Source organism: Monomorium pharaonis, chromosome 2 (assembly GCF_013373865.1).
Source record: "Monomorium pharaonis isolate MP-MQ-018 chromosome 2, ASM1337386v2, whole genome shotgun sequence".
Lineage (NCBI taxonomy): Eukaryota > Metazoa > Arthropoda > Insecta > Hymenoptera > Formicidae > Monomorium > Monomorium pharaonis.
Window position 1 is genome coordinate 20,085,917 of NC_050468.1, and position 23,039 is coordinate 20,108,955.

The window sequence follows — 23,039 nt, forward strand, 5'->3', positions numbered from 1 at the left end:
ATACAATGAAAGAGATTTCACACTGAGGATATATTATAAAGCGCGTATAAAAAGTAGATGTCGGTTGAATTGGGGAATATAACGTTGGAATGGAATGGCTCGGTAATTCATATACATATTCATATATATGCATGTATATGTATGTATGTGTATGTACGTGCATATATATGAATTCTATTATAATGTGTAAATATAAATTAAAAATATGCATATACATGGATTATAATTATAATGTATAAATTAACTTACGAATGGGATGATACACGTACATGGAATGTATAACTTAAGTTTCTTTTTCTTTGAAAATGGCTATTTATCACTTCGTAAATCATAATAATCATTTTTTTTTTCTTCAAATCAGGCTAGTGCAATTATTAAATTCCTATCAACTCCATCTGTGGAATATGACTTTAATGTACAAGCTGACAAGCGTTATCGGGAACTTTTAATCGTAAAATCCTCTCTCGCATTTGTCTTGCCAATCAATAATAAAATAGTTATATCTATATTCTATGTATATACTCTCCTGTGACAAATGAGATAATTACAAGGCCATATAGCAGTACCGCAGAGCATTCTGACAATGTTAGTATTTCTCTATGCTACTTTTAATATATTTAAGATAGAAATTTTAAATTCCAAAATTATTTATTCTAGCTATCGAAGTACTAGGATAAATTAAACTTAAGTGCTGTACAATGTAAATAACTGTCTGTCGACATCAATAAGTCTATAAGAAGTATATATATCTATAATTATATACTTCTATAATATATAATATAATAATAAATTTATCATATATATTTACTTTCCAATAAATTAATATTCACGTTGCAACAAATAAACAACGATCTGTACATTCAATATAAAAATTAAACCTAAGGACGGAAAACAGAAAACGCGTTAATCAGATATTCAATCCCCACTGGGAATAAAGTGTATATCGATTGGCAAAAGTATGAAGTTGCCCCTAGGTATTGTTGTCATTTTCAATTCACGCTAAGCGCGAAATACTAACAGTGGAATACTCTATCGTATAATTACTCGTTACTTTAACTTTTGTCCGAACAGTTCCTTTAAAGTACAACGATCGGCGAGTTCAATTAGTTGTGCAGAGCATTTTTCTGAATATGAATAAAAAAAGACCTTTTATTTGTATCTTGGACTGTCTGGCGGTGTCGGTTGCGTGTTAGCCTTTTGTTTTGGTCCAGTTTTAAAGGACATCTTTTTCACGGGTCTTGGTGAAATTCCGTGGAGCGCAGTACTCTCAGGGATATCATTGCTAAACCATACTCTGCTTCCATCAGAAACTGAAAACAAATGTCGGAGATTATTGATTGTGATTCTGTGGATTGTCAATCAAGAAGCAACATAAAATTTACCAGAAAGAATAAATGCTCGAGAAAGCTAGAAATATTATTAGAAAAAGTAAGCGTGCGATTCGAACAAGATAGCGTCGACGAAAAACACACATCAATATTGGTATTGCGGATATTGTTTTCCAAAGCAATATTTTCCAAAGCAATATTAAAAAAAAACATGAGGAACACGTATAAATGTAAGAAAAAGTAATAGCCAAACATGCTATCTTTTAATGTTGCTCATAGATTGAAAAGATTACCTCTGAATATATTTTGCAAGACTGCCAAACAAAAAGTTAATTAAAAGACATGAAAATGTTAAAGAAAAAAATTGATATTTTGATTTTATCACGATATTCGGCAGATTAAATCTTGCAATTTTATATATAGATTATTAGACACACAATAGATATATAAGATTAGAGTTAGAAATTATTACTTTCAAACGTCAATCTACAACATGTTGCAGATATTCCATGAACATTATAGGCTATGGAATTGTGATCAAAGACAATTATAATGTATATATACTTAACAGATATATAGATAGAGACATAAGATACAATGTCAGATAAAATGTTGGAAGAACAGCACGGAAATAATAAATAATTAATAATACTACCTTGTCCGGTGGTTTTACAAGGTGGGTGGGGGTTAGTGGACTGAATTAGTCACCTCTATTCGCACGGTTGTCACTGCTCGCTGTCGAACTGCTGCGTAAACCGGAGCGTCCCTGGTGCGAATCAATAAGGGCTGCGGCGAGATTTGACGATGCTGTGGATTGCACGCTTGTTGTAGATCCTGACAGTGCGATATCAGTAATAATAAAAAATTTCTACAAACAATCGGTGTCGTAGCGATGTGCGAAATTCTGAAGAGACATGTATTTATTTCTGCACACCATGTGTGAGAATGTAAATAAAATTAAATGTTCCAACACAAAATAATTTACGATGCTTTTACTTAATTGAGATTTACGTACCAGAAACAGACGAAGCTGCGCTAAACGGGCTTGGCGGTTGCACTGGTGAATAAACATTGGCCGTAAACTCCTCAAATGTCGTAGCTTCTTTGTGATTTCTCATAACAGTATCGATGGATCGCGCCCTTTCCTCGTAACTGAAATTTGTATTTAAATGATATTCGACAATTTTGTATTATCGTACTGTGTAAACAGACTACTTACTAATGTTGGTATAATGTAAGCGTAGATCTCTTTGCTCTGCTCGCGGCTAATGCGGTCGTCCTTACCAAACCTGGTAATACCTTATCCTCCACGATACACTCGTCGAATAAAGGGCCGAAAAATGGAATTTCCGATTTACGCGAAATCTGTATTCGATACAGCTTGTTTTTTAGCGGATAAATGACTATAAGGACATCGCAGAATTCTGTGGGTATGATATCCCTACGATAATCTCGCCAGTGCTCCGACCAAACTATGTGGATTTCATCATTGCCAAGATGCCGTGTCTGAAATTAAGTCTCATTTAGATATCTTGAGAGCAATATTGTGGTAGAAAGCTATATCAAAATACCTTTTGCAACAAACTCTCGGGGCTATCCGACGGCATTCTCGTGGCAACGTGGAAGAGAACTTCAGTGAAAGACGTAGCGTAGTATGGTGCGGTGACACCGGATGCCTTTCCAGGCACCAAGCCGCCTAGAAAACCAGTGTGCGATTCCAATTCGACTTCCCAAGCAAGTCTTGCGATGAAGCTCTCGTACTCCTTACTGGCAGTGACGTTGCTTAGTATGGAGTTCTTGTCTTCCTGGCCCTGGCTGACGTAAATCACCGCTATCTTGTGTGTCTCCCGAGACCGTTGGCCGTCGAGATTACGAAGCTCGCGTAGGAGCTTTTCGTTTTTCGCCAGCAAATGCAATTTCTTACGCAGTTCCCAGCCGGACAAACCGAGATGCGAAAACAGAAGACGGCAGTGATGAAATGGCGCTGGGGGTGGGCGACACGACGGTGGACTGATTGCCGTTGCGCTCATACTAAAATTAAAATTTATTAAAATCAAATACGATGCAAAATTACAACGGTACTCCGTTATGATCGAATACACATTAATAAAATGTATTTAGTGAGAGACACGCAACCTGATGTGTTGATTCCAATTGTTTATGTGTTCTTGCTCTGTATTTCTTTGATTCAAAATTGTCGCAATAGTCTCGCCTTCAAGATAATGTCCTTGAGGTGGATTAGCAGGTGCATTGAGAGCGACTTCGGGATTGGTTAAGACTTCCGGACTGGTATGTCCTATATATTGAAGAAGCTAAAAAAACATAGTTCTTTAGCAAATTACTATTTCGATAATTATCAAAAGTTATGTCGATGTATAACTTTACTGCGTCCACTCACATCGTCCAAATTGTCCATATCGCTCGCAGCGTTCGCAAAGGTCGGCAATATGTGCGGCTCGCGATGCCGTATTGTGTGTCTGGGTGTACAGTTATGGGATGTGATAACGCTATTTAAATCGTCTGTATGTGATTTCACACTCCAATCAACTAAAAAAAATCAAATTTATTGCATCATAATTTGTTCTTTATAAAAAAAACTGGTATAATACGCGGAAAAAAAGGTAACAAATATTTACTAGGTTTAGCAAACGGCAATGGCAGATCATCATCAACAAATGGCTGGCTATACAAGATTGAACTGTCCCAAGAAGCTTTTCCAGCGAGATCACGCAACAGAACTCTGACCAGAGAAGGAGCTGTAGTCAAACCAGCTGTGACGCCTCCGCCGGGTGCGTCCAACGCTGCCAATTCTACCAATGACATTATGATCGAATTAGAAAGCATCAAAAGTTGTATGTTGGGTGCTTGAAAAACGGCAGAGGACAATTCGTCCCCATCAATTCCAGGAACGTCGTCCAATTCAACGACTAGCGATGAGAGACGCGCGGCTCCGATACCCATTGGAAAGTGTCCCAGGTGATTGATTAAATGCATCAGTACCTGTATTTGAGGTCAAATATTTATGTAAATTGAACATATATATTTTACATATATGTATAATTTTTTAAATTATATAACAGTTTATATACAGCATATACACTACCATTTTTGCTGCCAACTGTACAGACTGAATATTTCCTTTGCGAGGCGATTTGGCGGAGGACTCATCAATTAAATTATCCAACGTAATATTAGGATCAAAATCATCATCGTCATCTTGATTATTCCTAATAGTTTTCGAAAATTCCTTTCCAACTTTATTTTGCACTATGTTGTTTAACACCTATATAATAAAATTAAATACTATAGAAACTAAGACAAAATAAATTACTGAGATAAAATGTATTACTCGTTTGCTACAACAACATAACTTGAAAAAATTAAGTTTTCCAGTTTACATGTTTTCAATTCTTGAAATTTTCAAGGCTATTTATTCATTGCAACTATTTTGGATTGATAATGTTAGGTTAAAGACGAGAAAATATACTATGAAAATTCTTGCGATGTCGAAAATAAGAACATTTTTTAACAAAATATCTATTCGATAAAGCACATTTTTGTAAAATATACTAAAAATCCTATTTTTGATGATCAATAAATAACTCATAGAAATCGAATTGAAATAAATATTTGCTTTAACATATATAATTGTAACAAAATAAAAATCTTCAATATATTTTAGAACCATGATAATCATTTTAAAATATAAAAAACAGCATAAAAATGAAAAATAACGCTGTTCATTGCAAGAATAATTTAGTTTTTTCCACGTGTTTCATGTTTCATACATACGCCGTGTGTGTGTGTGTGTGTTTGAATTGATATATGAAATATGTTCTTTTTTTTCACTGCTTTGAATTTAATCGCCACTATCAACGTGGACTTGGCAATTCAGTCAAGGAGCCTTAAATGCGATTTTGATAATTGTAGAGGAATAAAAGTATCACTAACTTCATTCAGCGTATTCAATTTTTTTTACAGACTAAAAAATTTTTAAGTTATGCAATTGTAGCAAATAAGTAATAGAATAAATAAATATAGAAAAATATAAAATATAGAAAAAATACACTAACTGTAAATAAGGTCATCAAAAGAGGTTTTCCTTGAAACACCTGTAGTAATACTGTTGGTCCTAAGTGCATAGCCCATTCACCCAAGCAAAATAACATTGATACTGTTAAAGGTCCGCGTCTTTCACGCGTTGTCATTCGCCCAAGTGTATCCGATAAGATCTGGATATCGACAAATAAATATTATATCATTATATTTTCTCCCCATAATTTTTAAATCAATCTATTTGGCGTTCACAGCGTTTGTAAACATTTAATATTTGATAAACAGAGATGATAAAATGTTTATAAGTGCTCTTTAATGAAATATCTCCAACCTCACATTGTACCTGTATTATCTTAGATGGCACATTAGGATACAACTCTAGCAACACATCAGCTTTATCGCAGAGAAGTAACAAAGAATCACACGCGACCTGTGCAACAGTGGCGTGAGAAGCCTGAAAACAAAAAATAATAATGTAATCATTAACCATTAACTTCCGATATTCTGTAAAGATTAACTTTTGTATATTGGAATGATCAACATCAAGTTAGTAACACGAAGAGTTTGGCCATTAGCAGATGTATAGAATATAGAATAAAAGGGTATCATCGCAGATTGAAACAATTTATCACTTCAGATACACATATAGCAGTAGGCCATGCAAAGTCACAATATATCCTCGTAAGACACGCAGATATCAGTCCAAAACTGTGAACGTCACATGATAACAATTGAACAGTTACACTGATGCAGAAAAGAAGGAGGACTACCTGATCCATTAGAGGAAAACAGAAACCAGCTCTGCGACGCTCTGCTCCTTGCATCCGCTGCCAATGACACTCAATGAAAGAGATATTCGCTTTCATCTTATCACTATTGCAACATACCTTATACCGCTTTATCTAGCTTACATGTTGTTAAACAGATCTCTTTCTTTCTTAAAAAAATACATGTTCACGAATAGCAACAGTGCATTTCACGCGATATGCACCATTTAACTTAAAGATAATATTCTAAATGCAAACTACAAATCAAGCAACTACAAATCGTAAAAAGTAGTTTTTTCATGCATTTTGTGTTTTAAAGTTTTAAGGACTTCTGTTAAAATCTGTGCGTATGTAGTCGTTCTAGCGATCTCGTATAATCGTTTTCCAAAAACATCTAATAGAGATTTATAATTTAATTTAGACAAAATTTCAACTTACTCTAAGTGCAAGGAGAAGAACTGTGACAGCTTCCGGAATTCTCGGATGTTGCGTTTTGTAAGATAGTTCTTTATATACAAACATCGCGATACTTGATAGGGCCAGACATCTCGCAATACCAGTGGGTTCTCGTCGACAGCTTCGCAAAAGTATTGTTACAATATGCTCCTAAAAATGTAACATTTCAAATAAGTAAAAAATTCTAAGAATTAATTTTGAGGATCAACTATTAACTGTGTTATTAAATTATGCGAAATAATTACTTTTGCTTCTGGACATGTCATAGTTACAATATCAGGTCCATTTGGTTGTAACACGGGTAGTTTGATCATTGCAACAGGTAAGGATAACAATGAGCCGATAATAGAAACAGCTTCTGTTCGTGGTGCCTAAAAAAAGAATAGTACATTAAATGCCGTACATTCAGATAAACATCAAACTATTTAATTCGCAGAGAAAAATTATATACCTCGACATCTTGACTGCTAAGTATCACATTAGCAGCGTGTATGTAATCCAAAATTAAAAGACTCGACCCAGGTAGATTCAGACTAAATAATCTCGGTCCTGTATATTTCACAAGTACATGCAGTACTTTACTGTCGTTACTAGCAATTCCATTATGAACAGCGCGATAGAAGAGTGTGAGATGCTGTTTTGGCAGACTGATGTCCAATGGTTGCACTGTTAAGAGACATATAAGACGATACGCAGCTAATTTACCACTTTCATATTGATCGGGAAGTTGAATTGCCTGCAAAGGATACATATAGAGATATAATTTTCGTATTATATGTACGTTTGATGTAAAACTCTATGTTTTGAGATGTTATTCACACGCACACACACATACACACACACACACGCGCACGCACGCACGCACGCATGCATGCGCATACACGCGCGCGCGTATATACCTTGAAACACCAAGGTGCAATGACTGTTAGAGGTGGAATTAGCTCTGGTGCTGGAGGTGTCGCTTGATTATCTCCGGAAACTCCTTGATTTAAACGTATCTGTATCCAAAATTGATTGTTAATTTAATATTGTGTTATTACTATTCTGATTCAGTTTATAATTGTATTTTAAGATCGAAAATATTCACCGCGCAGTCTGAAAAATTAGAAAATGTATATGTATAACTTTAAACAAGAAATATTAAGTGTTAAGATTCAACTTTAAACATTTCGCCTTTCTTTAATTGTATTATAACATTATGCAAATTTATTAAATTTATCGACTGATCAAATTCGCATTATGCGCAAATGCAGTTTTTCATAGTAAAGTTTACATTGCTAGGCTTATCTATTATATTACACATATATAAAGGTGTGTTACTTCTTGATAATTCAACGAATATTCAGCATTTTAAACGAATTCAAACCTTCGAAATTAATTTCAAATTTCGAAAGTTTGAATCTTCGAAGTTCAAAGTTAACTTTAAAGCTTTAAATTTAACTTATAGTAAAAGCTTCAGTTTTATTTTTTGTAAAGCTTTGAATATCCAAAATTGTCAAAAGTAACAACCCTAATATAAATCGTACAGAACAGCATAAGAGTCAGACAGACACAAGTATGTACACATATAACGTGTTGTATTTTTAACTTAATTTAATTAACATTCTAAAGTTAATAATTCTTACTTTAATCAATGTTTGTGTGAGTTGTACAAGATAATCCATGACTTGGCCATGCAGAACAGGATCTTGAATATTATTAACATCTCCTAATGCCGAGAGCATACGTCGCCATAAAACGACAGCTACATCTGGCAACCATCCACGGACTCCTCCACCTGCCATTACTGATCTCCTCTCAGATGCGTCATTTGTATCTATAGAATAACAACTATTAAATATGTGTAAGTCTCAATACATTTCAGATATAAAACCCAAGTTTAAAACCAAATACATATTATTGAGCAACATTGTTCATGACGTTATTTATGCATTATAAAATTATCAAATATAATTAAGCTATTGTATCTCGTACAATGTGCAATAAGAAAAATTGTTACAAGTTTAACATACAACTAATTTAATGATAAATATATAAAACCCAGAAAGCGAAAAATCTGAAAAGCATATGTCAAAATAAAGAAATATTTTAATTCAATATTATTTAGATTTTTTTTCTGTCACCTTAAATGCTCGAGCAATCATCAAAGCACAATGTATTGTTAATAAAAGAGCGTTATTCGAATACTAAAATGAGATGTAAAGTAGTTACTGATGGAAGACATATATAACAATTTTCCGGAGATACCGAAATGTTCACACAAATGCTCACACATCGTGGTAACAAATTGTTGCACGTTGAAATAATAAAAACGTTGTACAGATCGTGCACAACGATAGGCCATACGTACCGATACTGCTACCATCAATATTTTCTATCTGTATGGGACTATCTTTGTTGCTGTCAACACCACTGCTGGGTGTCGGCGACGGGCAGCGTGGCGACGGCGGTTCGCTATCAACTATAACAATGCTATCCAGAGATTTGGCACGTCTGCTGGACAGTATTTTCCGACCAGTCGCTGATGACGAAGTCGAGCCGCGTCGAGTCGACAGTAACCGCGCCATATCTTGTTCTATCGATAGGGGGAGTACTGCACGTGTGGAAATTGTTTATAGTAAATGAAGAAGTAAGACAAACACTGCTGCAGGGATGTATTCAATGATAAATCGTTTAAGTTAAAATTGATCGAGTGAATATGCCGATTGAAAAATTAAGACAAGCGACGATGGGCGCTGCTGAGTTATATAAATATGACAAATCTATGGGAGGGAGCGATACTAACTGTCCGTCTCGGTAGAGTACGGAGTAAAGTTATTTTTAACCTGGTGTCGGCGCCAAAGCGAAAAAAAAGAAGTAAGAGACACAGTTATAAATAAATTGCGCACACAACAACACAAAGGCACTACCAAAGATCTCGCCATAGTTTCGAGAAATGGGGGAAAAAAAAACTATATGGCTAACTGCGCTTGTGTTCACTTACCGGGAATACCGCTGTGTATCGTGTGCGTCCGCTGTCTATGCAACTTCGCACGAGTCTTGACGTTGTATATAGTGTTATCGCTCGCACTACGTGGCAATGGTCGCACCTTTCTTATATCGCGCAGTGGGTGATCTAATCAAAATTGAAAAATTTCTTTATACTAAATCAGTATTGCGACAAGAAATAAAAATATCGATCCAGAGGTGTCGCGTACCTACGACGCTTTCTTTCGGCACGGTATTGTTCTCTTGATCAACGCTGCCTTTTCGAGGCGGTTGTACGCTTCCGGTCGATGCCGCGCGGCTTCCGACTCCACGTCTCTTTTTTGATTTCTGTTCGCTGAGTCGATCCAAAGGTAGATCATTCAAATCCAAATTGTACACGTGTCTCGCCAACACTCTCGTTAGCGTGTCCAGAGTTTTCTGTATGGAAAGGCATATATGTAAAAAAGAAAAAAGCATTACTCCATAGATGTGAGTCAGAACTAGCGAGATATTCACCGCCCACTCTCGAATTAATTCCTCCCATTGTGTCAACGATGTTAACACCTCTAGAAACTGGTCCCATAACTGGGTAGAAATAACCACGTTTAAGTTAGCCTTAATCCATGTAACAATTAGAGTCTGGAATATGGCAGGCGCAAGTTTCCCACCGATGCTTTCCTGATGCTTGCGGCGAGAAGACTTCTCGCTTAGTACAAGCGATGTAATTTGCAGTAACACTCTAGATGTATTCAAAAAGTTTAAATTAATTATTACGAAGAAATTATTAAATCGCAAAGAAATAAGATAGGAAAACCGATAACAAGTACCTAAGTAACTGTTCCCAAGTCGCAGGTTCCAGTCTGGAGTGCATAACAACGTATCGATACACATTTAGGACTCTCTTGCAACTGTCCGTTTGTTCCTCGAGTAACGTTAAAGACGCATTCGGTCCCGAATTCTCTAAGAAAAATACGTTTGATGCTTGTGTGATAAAAATTTGCAGAACATTTTGCAGGCCTGCCCTAATAAACAAGTTTTCGCGGTGTATTGCACCAAGATAAGAATCATTTCTTAATCTCGTTTGCCGATAACTATCGGACGGACTTTTCTCCATTTCACTTTCTCTTCTTTGACTCTCCTCGAAATCCCGATCTTTATGGCCCTCCAATGGTTCCAACATAAATGGAGGTATTTCCTACAAAATATATAATAAAATATACAGTAACAATTTATAAGTATATAACATAAATGTGTCTGTATATAGTAGAGTTATTGCACCAATCATCAGTTTAAGAAAGATTAAAATAATACTTTAAAATAATAAATTGCAAATTAATAGATTTAAATCTAATTTTCAAATAGATTTGATTAATATTTTTTATTTTATCTTTTTTGTTTAAAAAAGTAATTATATTATTTTCATTTGTTCATTGACTGATGAGTTGCAGTAAGTACATAATTTTCTAGTATTTGAAACTCACATTCATTTGAATCCAATCTTTATAAACGGCAATAGCTTTTCTTATGGCTCCTGCATGATGGAAATCCAAAAGAAATGCTTGTCTATACAATTCGTGTACGAAGTTTACATTATCTCTGTTTCCATATAAAACCTCTCTGACTAACATAGCTGAAACGGCACTGTCTTCCTGATTTTGGCCATCCTGCTGCGACACGGTTGATTCAGGTGACAACAAATTCGAATCTACAGAATTTTGAGTGTACATCGACACACGGCGTAATTCCGATTCGGCGTTTTCCTCATTTGGTGTTGTGCTACAGATTAACGTTTAATAATATAGTATAATTCAAATTACGGCAGAATAGATATATTATAAATAAATTACTTTTGCGAAAGATGTGCGAAAAGTCCATCTTTTCTAGCAACATGCGTGAAACTGGCGACCCATTTGATTAAAGCGACTTTACAAAGTACATAATTATTCTGATTTTGATTCAATGGTTTACGCATTGTGGGTAATTCCAAGTTAGGTTTGTAAAGCGAAAAATTGTCATTAAATTCCGGACAGATGTGACGTAGATATGCTACCTTAAAACGTTCTAATAAAAATTGGAAAGTTTTATGCTGCCGTGTAGATTTATCTCGCCATTCTACTTTTACCACCTAGATAACAAACGGTTATAAATCATTTCCATCATGATTTTAAGAGTAAATAAGTATTTATAAACATATCCATATAGAGAAGTAAATTATATACCTGAGTAACCATAAATTCAAGCAATGCTTCCAAAAATCTAACAGTTTCGTTGTCAAGTGGCTTTTCTCCACTTTGCGGTGGTAAGATAGGTCCACTGTCAACTTGACTGATAGGACATTGATTTGATCCATTGTCATGAAAAGTACTTTGCCCAAGTTGCGTGTCATAAAATTCCTTCTTGTCCTTTTCCTCGGAATTAGCTGCTTTTGTTAGTTTTTCTTTTTTGTTATCCAACTTACGATCACATTTATAAGGCGACGCTTGATGCGGTGGAAATCCTGGAACCAAGCTGGCAAACATCTGATGTATGTGTTCGGGAGCATTTTCGCCAAGGGCTTGATACCATAAAATAAAATACCTAAAACAATATAATGATGTGCATATACTCAAGTAAATATAATAGGGTGTTCCGAAATTCACGAATTTAAATAGTACAATAAAGATTCTTGAAAAAACAAATAGAATAGTTATTTATAAATTTTTCTTTCAAATAGTAATTTTTGAAATATAAAATCAAAAATGGCCAATTACAAACTATGTTATGACAGTCGCATGTCTATAAGTTGCTCTTGTGGTATTAGTGATTGTGTGATCGCCTAAATGTAATCTCTAATAGCTTATATATCTCAAAAACCCTTATATATCTCAAAAACTATATATATTACTTAAAATAAAAATTTACAAACAGTTATTCTACTTAAACTTTCAAGAACTTTGTTACTATTGTTTTTTTATTCGTGAATTTCGGTACATTTTTATATTTTTGACTAATACACTTTTGACAGTCGCCACATACCTTATAGCTTGTCTACGAAGTTTCCAACTATTACCAGGATGCAAAAGTTTCTGCAAGATGCGTGCTAAACTGTGACACTGCCATCGTTTGTTAAGCAGCTCAGGAAGAAGAGTTAAAATTTTCTCCAAAAGCTGCAATACTTGTTCTAACTCCTCCCTGTGTGCTTTATGCACTATAAAAGGAAGTAGAGATTAATTTTTTTCTATTTTTAATCATTATGTAAGGCATATTTGTGACAAATACTACAGGTCCATTTTTTATAGCTGAATTATAATGTACATTTTCTGTACTTAAATAGATCCATGTTTAAAATTTAACAAAAGAGAGAAAAAAGTTTCTAGTGCAATTCAGAGTGCAATATAGAAAAAAACCTTTTAACAAATTAACAACCTTTAAAAGTATTTGCACAAATATCTATATAATTGTAATTTGGTCACAAGAAGTTAGTGATGGAAGAAATAATCAATGCAATAAAATCAAGCTAGAGTAATATGATATGTGACTTACCAATATGGAAGGAAAGCTCTGGCAGCAGAATGGGAAGAAATGAAAGAGAGATGATAATAAAATAATAACGAGTGAATATATTATGGTTAATATAAAATTTATTATAAAAACTTTGAAAGCAATGATATTGTCAAGTTGTAAAAATTATATGCAATATACATTAAAGCATGAAAAACTTTAAAGTTATGCAGCATTAAGACAGTTAGCTTTATTTAGTACATTATGCTTTAATATTAGTCTAGTTCTTACTTACCGCGCTGCCGAAGATTTGCTTCAGCGGACACGAAACAATCGTACAGGATGAAGTACACATGGCTGAAGTTACCCTCGAAAAAGCCTTTTGCCTCATCAGTGTCCACGTTTTCTTCAATACAAAAACATGCATACATTAACACATTTTTTTTACATAAAATATTTTTTGCACTGTTCCTTTTTTTATATATTTTTCTATTTACATTGAAGAGAAAAAGAGGAAAGAACAAATCTATATTCAAAGCATAATCATTGATTAAATAAAAAAGAAATCTCTCTCGCGACGTATATAGCCTTGTACAGAGGAATGATAGAAATTCTGTTACATCATAACTCGTTCTGGACATCTGTGCTTATATAGCAGAATTCCTTTTTTTCCCTTATATTATCATAAACAAAAAGAGAAGGAAGAATGAAAAGCAATGCGTATATAATTACATATTATAATATTTCTTTAGTTTCTTTAATTAATTATTAGTCTAGCAAGAACAAAATTAAAAAAAAATTTTTTTTTCTAAGATATATCTATGTACATAAATTTAAATATCTGTATAATATATAAGCATGATGCTAAATATATATGTGTGTGCAAAGTAGTTAGTTGTAATTTTTATTAATAATCATAAAAATACAACACGTAATGACAACTGTAACTTTAGCTGGGAACAAAGGCCACAAGTTGGTTAATATGGTCGAGTGGTTTGATTAGATATTGACTACTTTTTTCTCACAATACTTTGAAACCACAATCTTATAACCGTTTAAATTAAAATTTTTTTAAAAACTAAAATATGTAAGTAACAGATATTTTGTCTACATTAAACAAACAGATAAACAACTAAATAATGCAAGCAATGCTTTCTCAAATTTTGTAATAATTTTCCTATGAAATAATTATCTAAAATAAATTATCTAAATAATTATCTAAATAAAAAAAATTTTTAATCTTATTGTTTATAGAAAAAATTAGTTTTGCTTATTAGCTCTGCTTTTCGGTTCTATTAATATTAGTTTTTTTTATTTTGTAAAGAGATGCACTGTTATGTCTTAAAATCTGAATATAATCAGATTCTTATTGCAATGACACTTGCATATTCATGAAATATACTGTTGCAACTTTCTCGTAATGTTTCTTAGAGTGATTTCAATCAACTTATAAAACAATAGTTATTTTGTTAATGTAAATAAAATGAATTCTTTGTTATTTAATATACTAAAAATAGATTAAATTAGGGATAAATTATATAGTTAGAAATTTTGCAGTAAACAATTATCCTGATTGAGTTCATCATAGTTTGGTCGAAGCTAGCTACAATAATAATTTTATTATTTGACAGTATCCTCAGTGTCATTTTGTTTCTAATGGAAATAAAAAACTGTACAAAGTGTTTTCCTTCGGCAACATGAAAAATAACGTATGTATACTCTTTCACGTCCTTTCTCTCTCTCTCTCTCTCTCTCTTTCTACATTCAGGCAACAGTAAAGAGCAAAAGCTCAAAAGTAGGACTTGTCAAAGAAGTGCGACACGAAGCATCCGAACAAGCGTCAGAACTTCCTCGCGTTGGAAACGCGTTTTGCACTTCCAATTTGAGGCGTCTCCGTCAGCTACGCGCGTGGGAGCGAGTAAATACCACCAAGTGGTATGCAACCGCCTCGCTGTCGCCCTTCCACGAAACACTGACTCAGCCTAAAGGTTGCGCCCGGCGCAATGGCTCGTCGTCGTCGTCGTTCTCACCTAGCACGATCTTGAGATGCTTGAACCGCGTCGCGCTGTCCTTCTTAACATCCTGGATCTTGAGCGTCGACTTCTTGACGTCTACATGGAGCTTCTTGCTGAACATGATTCGTGCCGCCGGCGGCCGCGGAGATGGGAACAGCAACCATCGACGACGACGCCCGAGACGGTTCGCGTCGAGGAACCGGGATGACGTCCAGTTATCTCCTCGCGATCACCATGCCAGCGACGCGAGTTGCATCGCCCACCCTCGTCACGTCAAATCGGCGTCGAATTTCGGCACACACACCTCCGATCAGATGTACGTGACGGCCATCTTGAGCGCCTCACTGTGGCCGCCGCGCACGCATCTGCATCACATCAACGGCGCTGCGCCCTGCGCCGCTCGGTGGCTCCTCAGGGCAATGACATCATCCGTCATCCAATTCCCGGAGTTTTTTGCGGATCGCGGAAAACATTTTTTGACGTTTCCTCTCTGGATCGTCTCCGAGTAAATGTGAAATTTTCAAGTATCACGGAACTGTCACGGAAACATTTTTATATATCGAATTTTTTTCAACAAATGTTTCACGTCCTGATTTTTTATTGGCGTTTCTGAAACATTTTTTAAATGTCTTCAATAAGGTATCGCTCCTGGCTTTTAATTTCGATCGGTAATACAGTTTAAGTAGTAATATGTAAAATTTATTTTTAATAATGTTGATTAGTTAATTTCAGTTTAATTTGCTTTTCACTTCTTAGTTCTATGGATTAAGAAAGATAAAGTGTAAAAAAAAGTTTTATCAAAGACTATGTTCCAAAATTCACTGCCTGTAGCCTGTACTGATGACCTATGGTCGATAGATACGAGAATGGCTTTCGTCGAGTAATAAATGTATAAAATTGCAAAAAAATGTGGAACGCTTCACGATTTTGTGTGTCATCCTTTCGCAGGGGTCATACATACTAATCTTCTCTGTATCGTTTTCAATTATCGTTTAGTATACTGCCGAAGCAAGTACGTATACGGTTGTCATCCTCTACATTTTTGCTTACTGCATGTTTAATGATACATCAAGAACGAGAAATGCAAAGCTGTTCAGTAAGGGCGAATTTGGGCATTACATTCACGATCAATTTCGAAAGTAGATATACAATAGTGCTAATAATAATTTTGCAATTAAAAGGGATTGTTAAATTTAATAATTATTCAAACATAAATTAACTTTTGCGGGGTAAAAGTCGACGTGATGTATTAGTAATGTTACAATTTAAATTCTAGTGTGCTATTAGTTTAAAAATGTAATTAAAATAAATCAAATATTATATCTTCGACGAAATTTTTTAAGAATTCTTTATAATTTTTTAACATTTTAACATAAATTATTTCAGAATTTTTCAAAACTTCTTATAAATTGTATAAAATTTATCAGATTTTTAATATAAATTATAGAATATTTTTTAGAAGTACTAAGAAAATCAATATGTATTCTGGAATTTTTTATAGTATATGTAAATTCTGAAATATTTTAAAATTATTTTTTAATTCTATAAATATACAAATAATATATATAATCTCAAGAAATATATATAAGATATTTTTTAATCTTCATAAATTTCACAATATAAAAAATTTTTAGAAATATTATAAGAACAGAACCAAATTAATCTTCTTTGGTAAAAATTAACATTAGAGATGTGATAATATTTGATTTTTGTTTATTTTCACCAAATAGATTAATTTTTAATCTCAGTTTAATTTTTTATCTTTTTCTAATTCTTAGAATTAGAAAAAGATAAAGTATAATCAAATTGAGATCAAATTTAATTTTTATTGAATATAGAATAATGAAACAGTCTTTTATCGACCGAGCAGCGATTATAACTAGATCGATACTCGATTTTACTAGACATGCAGGGTCGTATTAAGAATGAAAGTGATGTCAAAGGACTAGTTACGTCGCTTGCCCGCGCGATTTCGAAATGAGTTCAACGGATGAAAAGACTGACATGGAATTTGCATTCATCAGAGAGAAAAGTATAAGTCAACGGGAAAAGATAAAGGCATTTTGGAAGTTCTTGGATACTCAGAATTGCTTGCAACCGCATAAAGGTATCGTGTGATGAAGAATGTAAGGTTATTATATTTGTTAAGAATTTTGTCATTTTACTGCGAAATTTTGCATATTTTATAATACAATATTGCAGCATAATATTGCAACACAATGAAGAAAGGCAATTTAAAATTTAAGAAAGTATTATGTATTTTTGTTTTAAAAAATCGCAATAATTTTTGTAATATTTTTTTAACAGTTTAAACTTTAAAAGAAAGAAAGAGAAACGGAGGGAGGGGAGAAAGAGAGTAGATTAGAAAAAACTTGTAAAAGTTTTTATTAACATATAAGCTGTTTGCAAAATCTTTAAACTTGATCTTTTAACTTTAAATTGTTTTTCTTAAAATAATATTTTCAAAATTTTCCGAAGATAATAAAATAACGATAATAGAATTTATTATTGCTAGTGATGATGAAAAGAAATGAATCATATTGGTTTGGGATTACATCTGTGTACATAAACTAAGACAATCGTACTTATCTTATTTTTATTATTAAAATATAGAATTATATTAAAAATTGTGAATATTGGTGAATAAGATTCCAAATTGATCGAGGAATAACATTTTGATGCAAAGGGATATCGGAGCGCGAATCGGCACCGGAACCGGAAACGTCAAGCGTGGAGGAAATTGTGAAGGAGAAAGATGTTTGGCACAAAGGGCTGAAAGTCTTCCAACAACTCGGCTTAGACAAGACCGCTCTCGCGGCTGATAACAAATGCAGACTTTGCCTAGCACACAAAACGATCCAGTACGATTAAAAAATCTTACAATTTGTTCGTGCGTTAGTTAAGTTAATATTTTTTTCGATAATGGCAGATGCGAGGATCTGGCTGACACTGTGACGCAATCATACGACGAATTGAACGCCGATATGAAGGCCTTCGAGCAGCGTCAGAAAATCCGCGAATCAAGTCAGCGAGAAACTCCTACCAACGTGTCAGATCAAGGCAACTGCAGTCGAATAAAAACGACAAAATAATTGTAATTTACATGACCGATGCCTTTTATTTCCATCTCGTGCTCCAATGCACGTTGTAGCTTCCGTCAAAGATCCAAATTTCTTCGATTTTTAATAACTCAAAGATAAATTGATTTTTAATAACTCACACAAATTCTCCTGTACATTTATTTACGAATCAATCATCTATTTAATATATATTTAATATATTAAGTTATTTTCATTATATCTTTGCAGAAAAATTACTTGTTATATATAAAAAAAGGAAATATATTGTTTTAGAAGAGTGTGCAAAAGAATTATTTGCATTGAGAAGCTTAAAGAGATGTGGCACATTTCAAAAATTTGAAAATTTTACAAATTATTACAGTTTCTTAGTTAACAGTTACTTAATTTTCTGTTCTTGATTATTATTATTAAATCGCGTTTTATAATACGTATTTATAAAGTAAATGAAGAAATAGCATTATAAATTAAATCAAATGTTTTATACGTATAATAAAATTCACAAATATTTATGCAAGAGTTTATTAGAATCCACGTACTCGTTTGAAAGTTGTAACTACAGCAAAACATTTTTGCTGCATAAACCAAATTCTTTTTTGTAAAATTGTTTTCTTCCTTGTAGTTAAATTTTAGGAAACTAAATTTTAGGAATTAAAATTTTTTGTTGTTGATTTGGAAGAAAATAAACCTAAAAAGTTTCTTAATTTCGAGAACTTTTAACTGGCTTTCGTAAAGCCGAAACATCCTCCAGTTAGCAAAACGTTCGATGATATAACAGATGATGCTTCGGTGACATCAGCGATCGCACCGACCGACCCGATCGCACGCTTTGAAACCACCGTTCGAAGACAAGCGATGCCAATCGACGTAATCGATGGCAGGAGAATTACAGCGTTTATAATGCCAATGCGGGGCAGAGAGGGGAAGAGGACCAGCTCTCGGCGGAGGTTGCCGGTCGTTTAATGGAATTGGAACGGGCCGGAATATGGATGAGTAGGGTAGCGCACATCCCGAGGTACCGCGCGGCGGTGTATCGGATTTCCTTAGTCCAGGAGGTCGACGTTGTTTCGAGCAAGGTGCGCCGCCACGGGAGCTGTGCCCATGAATGGGCCGGTGGATCCTGAATCCTTACGCGACATCTGGCCTCCTGGGCCGACGACGTCGTCTTCTTATTGTCAGCCGTATCTGAGCGGGATACTCTGCGCCAATCGAGAACATCGCTCGATTTCCTCGAAGTATTCTACGATTATAAGAGGCGTGACCTATTTTACCTTTTTTAAGATTTTAAAGACATTGAGTTTAATCGAATTTCCTCGATAATTTTGAAAGAATTTGATCGAATCACTGTTGCACTAGATTTTTCAAATATCGTTGTATCCCGGCACATTTTTAAAATAATAGAAATAAGGCAGAAAAGGTCGATGTACGATGTATTGATATATTTTAAAATCGTTTAGAATAAAAAAACATACCTCTTTTGAGCTTGAAAAATTGAGTTGCCATCGAAAACGCTGATAACGATAAACAGATGTTGCATCTACTTGTGATAATCTGCTTTAATTTATTTTTTATTATGTAATTCATATTCTTGTGTATAGCAATTGACATCAACGTATCCAGACAGAAAATTTTCGCAATAATTGTTGTATATGCAGCAGTGTAAATCATATTTTTGCTATAAAGGAATTTTGTGATTATAATATCTAAATCTAATAATGTCAAGTATTTATCAAATATTTAGAAATAATATTGAAATAGTGTTATGTTGTATTTTGCATGTTGCTTCGAAATTTTTTGTAAAATTTTCATTTAAGAATGTTTAATAAAACTGTACAATTTTATGTCGTAATATTTTCTTTTTGTTTTGCAATAATTTGAACAATAATTACAAAATTAATTTCTGAAATGTATTCAGCACTTGTACTAAAATGATTCTCACTAATGTTATAATTAGTAGGCGTATATTTTCAGCATCAATTTTTTCAAAATTGCTATATGTTATTACATACATTTAATTTAGAATTAATAATTTCAAAAATCAGATTTACAATTGTGACACAACATATCACACTCTATATTTTAAAATTAAGACGATGCTAAAATTTGTCTGCGTGCACGCAGCAAAAATTGATCTAATTTCATATACAATATCGAGCAAAAATTGATCTAATTTAGACAGCAAAAATTGATCTAATTTTATATAGGCATATCAAGTTACTTCATTTGTAAAAAAAGAGGGAAAAAACAATGTTATTATTATGACACTACAATGTTTGGAAACTAGATCGGAGTATATTGCGACCGCTTGGTGTAAAATGCAGCCGGAAGTTAAGCTCGGTCAAGCAGCTATCGGCGCCGTCAGCATTATCTTTTATGGACAATAATCATCAGCGATCGTTTGTGCGTCGCGGGGGGGTTTCCGTTTCGCTTCGATCTTACGTTCTCCTTTTTTTTTGTCCTGCCTCGTGCCATTACGCGCAGACCATTTGTCTCCCGTGGAACGAACGGTCCATTGTCTCGTGAGTTTCTCGATCAGGGACCCCGCGCCGGAAATCGGCCATCGAAACCGCGCCCGTACGTCCGCACGCAGCATATATATACATTGTACACCATATCGTAACACGTGTATCTGCAATCTCATAAAAGTGTATCGATAACTTCGAACTATTTCGGTTCGGGTGATCCCCGAAATAGTCCTTAATATATATATGGAATAGTTCCACCGAAGTTCGTGTAAATAACATAGCACGCTTAGGACATGATAGGATCTAAATTATGGAGAGAATATTGGAATTGGCACATCGTCGGTTTCTGAAGCAATTATTTACGAGGGCCAAATGGGGCATGTGCTTAGTTGTCAATCGTTCAAGTTACATACAGAACGAGTCTAATTCTCGATGATTCCTACACTGAGTTATACAAGGCGTATATCCAGATATACCGTCGAGAATCTTGCGATAATTAAGTTATTGGAACGCGATGCTAAATATTTCGTGAATCGCAGATGATCTTAGCTAGATGTTACTTTATTTTGAAGCTTATTTTATGTAGAAAAATAAAACACAACAAATTGTAAAATCATATAATTTACGTAAACTGTAAAAAGTCAATTGCAATTGAAGACATGTAGAATGAGATGATGAGAATATGAAGAGAACACGAAGGATGAACGTGCAAATAGAGCGTGTCTCGACTTTTCAATTCTTATGTTAATTTCCGAGACATAAGTTTCCAAGTGGGATGAGCGGCTGATTCCTCCAAAAATCTACAACAGTCTATTTATGTGACGGTAAAAATTATATGAAAATATAATAAATACACATGTCAATTCGTAAATGTAATACGTCACATCTTTTATATCAATTATTATAATTATATATCAATAGAATATTTATAATTATAATTATATAATATATAATGGCAAAATTATTATATAGAACAATAAGGATATTATACCGTGTAAATAATATGAAAAAAGTACCTCTTCTCAGTTGAAGCGAATCTAAATGCTTAATAATATTTTCATCAATTATTAAATATTTTTCAGATCTATAAACCCGTGCCGATGTAAAATAAAGCTACAAATAATATCTAAATAAATTTGATCGTTAAATTTAATAACTATGTTATAACAAACTTAAAGACTATAAAAAACCTTGTTAAGATGTTAAAATTATTATAGTTCTTGTATTATTTATTTATGGAACGAATAACTCGATCCGTTTGGGTATCGAAGGATTAAACATGAAGAAATAGGTCTCCTAGTATTAAATTAGAGTCTCGAGATTGATTCTTCAGATACTTGTTCAAGAATTTCAGATCTTTCGGGTAAAGGGGGGATTCTAAGATGCTAGCAAGCATCGATATTCAGCTTATAACTGTTTCAGTCTTGAAACAGACTGATGAAATTGTCAACGCTCGGTTTATATGGGCTGAGATTATTAAATTAAATTAATATATTATAAAAATTATAATTAGCATCAAGATCTAGTAGCTGCAAACCGTATAAGGGTCTTCTTTCTATTTTATTAATATGTTTCAAACGTCGACGGTCGGAGACATAAAATAATTGTTATATGTTATATTTGTTTAAAATTAACTTGTATAACCAGAAGAGTTTCACTTGATTTAGAGATATACGTATGTGTTCATAACAATAATTACGTGATAACGCGCAGCGTTTCAATATTTATCGAGTAATCCATTCAATTGGTTAGATACAAGCTTTACAAGTGCTGAACACTTTTGTCAGTACTCCTATTATGTGTGTGAGTGCGTGCGTTTTTAAATATTCGAAAAAAAATCACACGAATTCTCTTGACTACCCGGTCCTGTCGCTGCCCTTTTACATCTCAAAGTACGAATTTTTTGCGTCAATTTAGTCGCAGAATCTATAGTATCCCCGCGCTCATATCTCCATGTAGTCCTGACATGTTGTGCGAGAGTCGTTACTCGTCCTGGTTCCTCTCCCGCGAATGGGGCCGCACCTGGAGCATAATGGACGAAGCCGACGGAAGAAGAACAGGCAGGGGCAGGAAGGGGGCGAACGTACAGAGGCAAAAGCACGAGAGGTAAGAGAGCGATCGAGAGGTAATAATACAAAAGGAGCAGGAGAAACTAGATGGACGAAGAAAGGGGGAGAGGGAGAGAGGGGCAAAGAAAGAGAGAGTGAGGGAGGGAAGAGAAAGAAGAAAAGGGTGGTTGGAGAAAGGAAAAGAGGAGAGCGAAGAGTCCCATTGACGGAGATTCGACGAAGCAGCGATGTTTAATCGATGTTGGCCCGCATCAGGTTGATCGAGGACCCCCCAATCGGGTGTTGGAGGACGACGACGTGGGCCCGTGACGACGACATAGGGAGGTCCGGAGCGGCGCAAGCGGAACCGGGGAGAGGCT

At 34.3% G+C, this 23,039-nt stretch overlaps 2 protein-coding genes and 1 non-coding gene across 12 annotated transcripts; 1 reads left to right on the forward strand and 2 right to left on the reverse strand.

Moving 5' to 3' along the window:
* Positions 1-288: 288 nt before the first annotated feature.
* LOC105832116 (ral GTPase-activating protein subunit alpha-1) lies at positions 289-15,443 on the reverse strand. Of its 10 annotated transcripts, none has more exons than XM_012672771.3 (30): positions 15,085-15,441; positions 13,350-13,460; positions 13,097-13,114; positions 12,590-12,761; positions 11,794-12,151; positions 11,422-11,699; positions 11,056-11,350; positions 10,402-10,769; positions 10,091-10,313; positions 9,805-10,012; positions 9,591-9,722; positions 8,958-9,182; positions 8,233-8,423; positions 7,507-7,605; positions 7,059-7,343; positions 6,853-6,978; positions 6,590-6,757; positions 6,155-6,211; positions 5,728-5,838; positions 5,402-5,560; positions 4,432-4,611; positions 3,965-4,328; positions 3,727-3,875; positions 3,465-3,640; positions 2,900-3,359; positions 2,548-2,834; positions 2,344-2,480; positions 2,037-2,162; positions 1,622-1,642; positions 289-1,310 (listed from the first exon to the last, which is right to left on the reverse strand). In XM_012672771.3, the coding sequence occupies exons 1-30, from the start codon at positions 15,188-15,190 to the stop codon at positions 1,150-1,152; spliced, it is 5,751 nt and encodes a 1,916-aa protein (XP_012528225.1). In that variant the 5' UTR covers positions 15,191-15,441; the 3' UTR covers positions 289-1,149. The 10 variants fall into 10 exon arrangements, 9 of the variants coding, with proteins under 9 accessions (XP_012528225.1, XP_012528227.1, XP_012528223.1 ...); XM_012672773.3 differs by having other exon boundaries at positions 2,037-2,135; positions 8,958-9,200; XM_012672769.3 differs by having other exon boundaries at positions 8,958-9,200.
* Positions 15,444-15,972: 529 nt separating this feature from the next.
* LOC114255552 lies at positions 15,973-16,085 on the reverse strand. Its single transcript, XR_003626809.1, has one exon. It is a non-coding gene; the product is annotated as a U6 spliceosomal RNA (small nuclear RNA).
* An 804-nt stretch (positions 16,086-16,889) lies between these two features.
* LOC114255458 lies at positions 16,890-21,516 on the forward strand. Its single transcript, XM_028194163.2, has 3 exons — positions 16,890-17,176; positions 17,756-17,930; positions 17,999-21,516. Exons 1-3 carry the CDS (start codon positions 17,047-17,049, stop codon positions 18,159-18,161), a joined length of 468 nt encoding a protein of 155 aa, XP_028049964.1. The 5' UTR covers positions 16,890-17,046; the 3' UTR covers positions 18,162-21,516.
* The last annotated feature ends 1,523 nt before the right edge of the window (positions 21,517-23,039 follow it).

Coding starts and splice junctions, on each gene's coding strand:
- LOC105832116 (XM_012672769.3), bottom strand. CDS start 15,190: ATGTTCAGCAAGAAGCTCCATGTAGACGTCAAGAAGTCGACGCTCAAG. Junction 7,606..8,232: donor TCACACAAACATTGATTAAA/GTAAGAATTATT, acceptor TTTTGGATACAG/ATACGTTTAAATCAAGGAGT. Junction 3,360..3,464: donor AATTGGAATCAACACATCAG/GTTGCGTGTCTC, acceptor TTTTAATTTTAG/TATGAGCGCAACGGCAATCA.
- LOC114255458 (XM_028194163.2), top strand. CDS start 17,047: ATGAGTTCAACGGATGAAAAGACTGACATGGAATTTGCATTCATCAGA. Junction 17,177..17,755: donor TTGCTTGCAACCGCATAAAG/GTATCGTGTGAT, acceptor TTTGATGCAAAG/GGATATCGGAGCGCGAATCG. Junction 17,931..17,998: donor CTAGCACACAAAACGATCCA/GTACGATTAAAA, acceptor CGATAATGGCAG/ATGCGAGGATCTGGCTGACA.